Genomic DNA, 7,509 nt, shown 5'->3' with positions numbered 1-7,509 from the left:
ACGAGTGAAATTTTGAAGGGATATTCGATTATTTTGAACAAACGCGAAATTGCAACCCAACACGTTAGGGTACTATTCCGCAAATTGCCAAATATCGAATCTCGTCTTCGTTTTAAAGAATTTTTAAATGAATACTTATAAAACTAGCTTAAAACGTATTAATGCATTCTTTGAAATGAGACGAAATTAATCATAAAGATTTGAACTTTATAAAAAAACCACATTTCGAAAACAAGGTTGAAAACGATGATATGAGGTAATAGGCGCATATTAGATACCACACTTGATGAATGAGAATATTAATTGACTAAGAAAATAAGCGATTAAATATAATTAATCTAAAAATCATAACCAAATCTTAATCACGTACGAAGAACAATTAACAAATCATTAAGACGAATACCATGCAATGATTATATATATTCATGCCATAAGATATTAAAAAAAAACAACAAGATACGCGCGAAGCAAATGAAATGTAGAAATCAAAATGGTATAAGATTAATAAGCTAGAGATATATATAGGTTGACAAGCTTGAATAAAAATAGGATATATATATATATATATATATATATATATATATATTTGAAATGGATATTAAAGAATGAAAATTTGAATCAAGTTGCATGTAAAATTTTTTAAACACAAATACATTTCAAAGTTGACAAACTACATGACGATTTAAATAATATGTCTAATATAAAAAAGAATAATGAAGACATATGGCAAAACATAATACACAAAATACGCTCATAAAACATATGTACATACAGATAGCTTTGAAAATAATCATTAGATTAATAAAAGCTTTAAGTTAGTCTAAAAGTATATACATGCCTTTATATCAAAACGTTTAAATAAGGGACTATATAAAACACTAAGTAATTTAATACAAAGGAGCATCCAAAAATAACAATTTTGTAATTACAAAAAAAGAGGTTTCTAAAATTATTCCATATACATGCATAAAGAAAATATTTGATAACTCATGTAGCAAAAAAAAAGAGTGTCGTAAGTAGGAAACAATACAGCAAAACAGGTTTTTAGCGGCGTTTTTTTGGGAGCGCCGCTAAAACCATTTGCGGCGCTTTTACAAACGCTGCAAAAAACGCCACTAAAGGCAACGCCGCTAACATTTTGTGGCGTTTATGAAAAAAAACGCCGCTAAAAAACACGACCTTTAGCGGCGCTTTTTCCACAAACGCTGCTAAAAATCATAACCTTTTAAAAAATTATTTTATTTTAATTAAATAATATTTATTTCTATTTTAAATATTATATTATGTTTAATTCTTGAAATTTGAAATTTAAACTCCATACTTTTAAGGATAAATAAAAATATTAATTAAATTAAATTTTCCATTAAAATTTAAACTTCAAAACTAAATATAAAAATTAATGAATTTAAATTTAATATATAACATTGATTCAATATGTAATTTAATACATAAAAATAACACACACAAACACACAAAGTATTACAATTTCTAAAACAAAATTTATCCTCGTGAGAAAATAATGCCAATTCTTCATCACCTCTCATTAATCAAAGGAAAAAGATAAAAAAAAAAAAGAAGAAATAATATACAACAGAGGGCTGGTTCAAGCTTATGTGAAGCCAAAGTATTGCAATGCCTGCATATAACTTAGAGAATTCCTTTGATGCTTTCAATTCAACCGCCAGAGAATCCAAAACACCGGAACAGAAAGCCAAAGTATGCACCTGTAAGCCAAAGTCAGGCCAATAAGGAAATCACTTATACGACCCTCAAGGCCACATATGTCAAAGCACATTATCTGATCTCTTTGAATTATGAGATGGAAAGATAAATTTTTAATAATGCCACCATAATGCAAGAATTAGAATTTGTTTCAACAAAAGTCATTAATCATGTTATTAATCATGTGCCTTTGCATGTACAGACGTTGCATCTAAAACCTACATAGTTTAAATAAAAAATATCACCAAATCCATGGCCTATCCTCAAACAATCTATTATTTAGATATGTAAACAAGTCAAACAGAACTTTTACCATCTCAATGTCATTTTGATAGGTGTAGTAAGACAAGAAGTAAACACATAGGCAGGAAATTCAGCACTTTGAGGAAGAGTCTCATGTGCTTCACACGCAGCCAGAAGAATGTAGTCTCTTGAAGATCCAGGGTAGTTAGAAGTGCCACAGTCAAGAAGCTATCAATCAAATTCAAATAAAGAAAAAAAGAAAATCAAATAAGGCTAGAGAAGGAAGACAATGATGTCTATTTGAATAGCACCAGCCAGAAACTATACTAGTGACAAATTGAGGATAGAACGTGAGCAAGTACCTCAATGAAGGCATTAACAACCATTCCTGCAGCAGATAAGGTTAGGGAAGGAAGACAAACAACCATTCCTGCAGCAGAGCAATGAAAAACATATATAGAAGGTGTTTTTAGCAAAGAATCAATATTGCTGATAGGAAAGGGAATATACTGTGTATAACTCTGCACAGGAAATGTTCAGGCTTAGCAAGGAGAAAAATTGGCAAATAGACAAAAGAAAAGCAACAAGAATTGATTCCTAACAGTTAAACAAGTGAACACCTTATTAAACAGCCAGATTTCACCATTTGCAGTTGGCTTTGGAACACCATGTCCATTGTAATGAAATAAAACTCTCTGACTTGGCATATCTGCAACATGTATTACAAAGTTTCTTCACTTCATCTACTGTAGGATCAACTTCGACCTTACTGTGAGCTAGGCCATGTTTAATAGAAAGAATTAGATTCTAAACTTGATGGAATAGCCTGTAATGAGACGTGGTATAAGATGGTGTTCAAACCTTGGGCTGCCACTTCTCATATTGATCTCTCAAGTTTTTCCCAATAGTTTCCACTGCTTTTTGTGGTGCCATAGAAAAAGGGTCTGCAACACTGAAATAAAGAAAAAGTGGAACATACTAATATCAATGAAGAACATTAGATTGAAAAAAAAATTATATATTTTAATCATTTTGCGACCAAAGAATGGATGTTGGATAGAAAATATGATTGAAAACTTATTTTGTGCAAGTGCAGCACTAGGATTCCAACTTTTTCCTTCTTGGCAACCAATAAAGGAAGGCCAGTACAAGGGTTGTATATAGAAACAATAAATAGATAAACATCCCTGAGACTGCATGCAAAATACAGCAAAAGTTTCAAATTAGTAATTATAATTTTGAGTGTTTAAAAATTTGTATAATCTATCAGATTTCTTAATTCAAAATTATCAATCATATTCAATATATTGAATCAATAAATTATTTGTGCGATGACTGTAGCCTTTTTTAAGATAATTTATTCTATTTTCACATATTTTAAGAGTCATGAGTATTACCTTATAGTATTTTATTTGGCCACTATTTTTATTTTTTAATTAAATAGAGAAATGTTTATTAATTATACATATGCATATTTTACAATAAAAAGATAATATGTCGACTCACACTTGTTATCATTTTAATATTTACTGATTGTTTAACTAAATACATTATGATAATCGATGAGTAAAAAATGATTTTATTAAATTATTATAATTTCATGAAAAATTTAATACTAAAAAATGTAATATAATAAAATTTGCTATTCAAGTGATGGAAATTAACTAATTAGATCTGCTATTAACTAATTAGATCAAGTGATGGGTGATAAAGTGATTCGACTATATTTTTGTATTGATGAGATATATTACCTAATTAGATCTGCTATTCAAGTGATGGAAATTAACCTCGCGATCAAAACGACCTTGCCTGAGAAGTGCAGGATCTAACAAATCTCTACGATTTGTAGCAGCCGAAAATATAACACCTTGCCAGTATCAAACCCATCAAGCTCTATTAGTAGCTGATTCAAAGTAGTTTCCCGCTCCTGAGTGGCTGCATTATACAGGTGGTCTGTTGTTTCCTTGAAAATCCCCTGACGTCTGATCAGATAGAAAGAAAGAGAGAAAATCATTTACATATGATCTTAAAGACAGTTATGTTTTTCTCTTCTCCACTAAATTCATCTATAGTTATCTTCCTACTCATAATTGCAATGATAATTGGCCTGTAAAAGGCTGGTACAAGTTACTAATATCACATGTAATTCCAGCTCATGGTTGTTATAATGGTATTATACAAGTCAAAAAAATAACTTTGCTCATGTAATGATGAAAATGCCCCATCCAAGTCTTGTTCAATGTTCAATATAAAAAATCAAGATAGAAAAATAGCAGGCAAAATTTCTTTGATGCATGAACAATATAAGCAAAGATGGGAACATACTGGAGTTTTACTCATAGCCTTGTGAACCAGATCCTTCAGAATGGAATGAGTCTGAAAAATGTAACAAATGAAATCAATCCAATTTGAAGCATCACTCTATGACCAACATGATCCCTAGTAAACCGAGACCTTAATAGCAATTAAAAATTATCAACATTTTTTATGTAAGACAACTAAATAGAAGAGGATAGCAAGTATGTAAGACAACTAAATAGAAGAGGATTGCAAGAATCTTGATACTTGAAAGAAAAAAAAATGTTTTTTAAGAATCACAACTGAACTGATGCTAAAAGAAAAAGAAAACCAGATGACCTTGGTGTGCAAAATTGAATATGACAGATATACCATTTTTTCTAAAATTTACTTTCATACCGCATCAACAGCAGCCTCAGGTGGACCTCTGATAGTAACTAAAATAGATTCAGTCAAACGATGATATCCTTGTTCAGGAGCTATTAAATGTAGTTGATAGCCATCAGCTTCAGTAATGAGCTTCCTAAATTCTCCATTAATAGTTGTCTGTCAAATTGCAACCTTTTCAAAGCAGCAGGAAGTTGGTTGTCGAAAACATTGTAAACCTTATCACCACCAGTACGCCTGTGAACAACATTGAAAGTCAAGACAAAATCTCTAACAAAATTGGCAAAAATTGAATGATGTTAAAGACAGGTGTATTAAGGAAGGTAAAACAAGACGTGATACATACACCTCATCTAAATGTTCTCTAAAATTTTGATCAAAAAGACGGAAAATCTCCATAATTGGGTACAACTTCCCCTGTATAAGCATCTCAATCATCAGTAATTCCTAAAGAGCTTATAACTAATAATCAACTGAAAGTGGAATAGCCAAAGATATTGAGAACAAAAATTCAACAGTGTTTGTTCAATGTGGTTATCCCATTCGACCAACCAAAGTCCCAAAGGCAGTTTATGGGTCCTATATATGAATACTGTTTATGTTTGACTTAACTTTTAACACCAAAAAGAATCAATTAACGGAAACAAGAAAGGAGGAGATGAGATCGAGCCAGATCTTGGAATACCTTCAGGGATTGTGAGAAGAGGCTGAGAAGAGCAATCGCAAAGGCAAGGTGGGCAAGTGTTGGAAATGTGGCTGAAGGCTACTAATCCTTCCATGAAATGCCAATAGACAGAACCCCACCTTCAACGCCGGCGTCTGGTTCACTGCCATCTCTTCTATCTCAGAGCCCCACCTTCAACACCGCCGTCTGGTTCACTGCCATCTCTTCTATCTCAGAGTCTAACTGGAAACCAAATCAAGACTGCTGCTGGAGAGTTTCTTGATTGAAAAGAGAAACTGAGGGGTGAGATTGGAGGTGTTTTGAGGATACCGATTTTAGGGGAAAAAATTAGGGGTTTCAGAGAGGGGAAAATTTCGGAATAAGATTGCGCCTTTTTTGAGATGATTTTTTTGTGGCGTTTTTATAAAAAAACGCTGTTATTGTTAATGTTTTGCGGCGTTTTTATAAAACGCCACAAAAAATCATTTCATTTTAAATAAAACGATACCCTTTTTTACTAAATTTTTTATTTTATTTGTTAAAATTATTAGTTAAATAATTTTATAAAATATTTTTATTACTAATTTTTATAAATTGGTTTTATAAATAAAAATTAAGTACTCGAAAATAAATATCGTGTATTTTAATAAGAAAACAAATAATTAAATGGTCAGTAATTAATTATTAAGTTAAAATTCTCTAATGTAAGTAATCAATCTCTCACATATCAAATTTCTATTAAAGATTGAGACGTTAATCATAATTTTATATTATTCTTTTCCGATCTAATCTCCATTTCATTAGAGATATTTCTTCCTCACTAAAATATAACTATTTTGCTAGAATTCGATGTGAAATGATTTTAGTTTTGTATTTCATTTTTATTTGTTATAATCTGGTCTTATCCAAAATAGATAGTTACCTATCCATATCAATGATTTGTTACTTTTTTTATTTATTTATCAATATTTTTTTAAAATCTAATATTTAAATATATCAAATGGTTTAGATTAAATATTGTTAAATATAAAAGTATTAATTGATTGTAAAAATTTAATCATTTAACAAAACTTAAGTAAACCTTAAATCCTAAACCATTTAATATATATAAAGTTTATCTATTATCTCTTAAATAATTTAAACTATAATCATAATTTTAATATATTAAAATTAATATTATCTTTTTACAATTATATACGTAATTATTTAATATATAAATTAAAAACACTAATTAATCTAAACCCTAAATCCTAGCCCTAACCCTAAACCCTAAACCTTAAACCATAAAACATAAACCTTAACCCCTAAACCTTAAACCCCAACCCCTTAAAACTTAAACCCTAACCTTTAACCCATAAAACATAAACCATAATCCCTAAACCCATAATCCATAAACTTTACAATAGTAACTCATAAACATTAAACCCTTAACCATATACCATAAACCCTAAACTATAATGATAATTAATTCAATATTTTAAAATTAATAATATTTTAAAATTAATACTATCTCTTTTACAATTATATAAGAAAATATTTAACATATAAATTAAAAACAATTAGTTATATACCAAAAATCTTTTAAATTATTTTAAATAATAGTATTTTAATTTTTTTCATATTTGTGGCGTTTTTCAAAAAACGCCGCTAAAGATCAGCACTAGCGGCGTTTTTTAAAAAGCGCCGCTAAAGGTGTACTTATAGCGGCATTTCTTAAAAAAGCGCCGCTAATACTCGATCTTTAGCGGCGATTTTAAAAAGCGACGCTAAAGCCACTAAATTCTCAATACAAAACGATGGCGTTTTACAAAATTAATTTGCGGTGTTTTCTAAAAAGCGCCACTAAAGGTGTACATATTGCGGCGTTTTTAAAAAAGTGCCGCTAATACTCGATCTTTAGTGGCGTTTTTAAAAAGCGCCGCTAAAGCCACCAAAGGCTCAATACAAAATGACGGCATTGTGTTAATTTAAGCATTAGCGGCATTTCTAAAAAGCGCCGCTAAAGGTGTACATATAGCGGCGTTTTTAAAAAGCGCCGCTAATGCTCGCTCTTTAGTGGCGTTTTTTATTCAAACGCCGCTAAAAACTTGTTTTGCTGTAGTGAAAACCTATTCAAGTAATAGTATATTAATATACACATATATATACACATAATTTTTCTTAAAAATACATGTAAAATTACATAGAAATGATAA

General features: G+C 30.1%; 1 protein-coding gene and 1 long non-coding RNA gene across 2 annotated transcripts; both read right to left on the bottom strand.

The window, feature by feature from the left end:
- Window positions 1-1,391: 1,391 nt before the first annotated feature.
- LOC108487000 (regulatory-associated protein of TOR 1-like) lies at window positions 1,392-2,736 on the bottom strand. The gene is made up of 4 exons (XM_053030424.1): window positions 2,586-2,736; window positions 2,328-2,395; window positions 2,036-2,193; window positions 1,392-1,724 (listed from the first exon to the last, which is right to left on the bottom strand). Exons 2-4 carry the CDS (start codon window positions 2,391-2,393, stop codon window positions 1,670-1,672), a joined length of 279 nt encoding a protein of 92 aa, XP_052886384.1. The 5' UTR covers window positions 2,394-2,395; window positions 2,586-2,736; the 3' UTR covers window positions 1,392-1,669.
- A 740-nt stretch (window positions 2,737-3,476) lies between these two features.
- Window positions 3,477-4,892, bottom strand: LOC108487007 (uncharacterized). Its single transcript, XR_001871587.2, has 3 exons — window positions 4,663-4,892; window positions 4,291-4,341; window positions 3,477-3,947 (listed from the first exon to the last, which is right to left on the bottom strand). It is a non-coding gene; the product is annotated as an uncharacterized LOC108487007 (long non-coding RNA).
- Between the last annotated feature and the right edge of the window lie 2,617 nt (window positions 4,893-7,509).

Source organism: Gossypium arboreum, chromosome 7 (genome assembly GCF_025698485.1).
Source record: "Gossypium arboreum isolate Shixiya-1 chromosome 7, ASM2569848v2, whole genome shotgun sequence".
NCBI lineage: Eukaryota > Viridiplantae > Streptophyta > Magnoliopsida > Malvales > Malvaceae > Gossypium > Gossypium arboreum.
The sequence above is the reverse complement of the archived record's forward strand: the minus strand, read 5'-3'. Positions and strand labels throughout refer to the sequence as shown.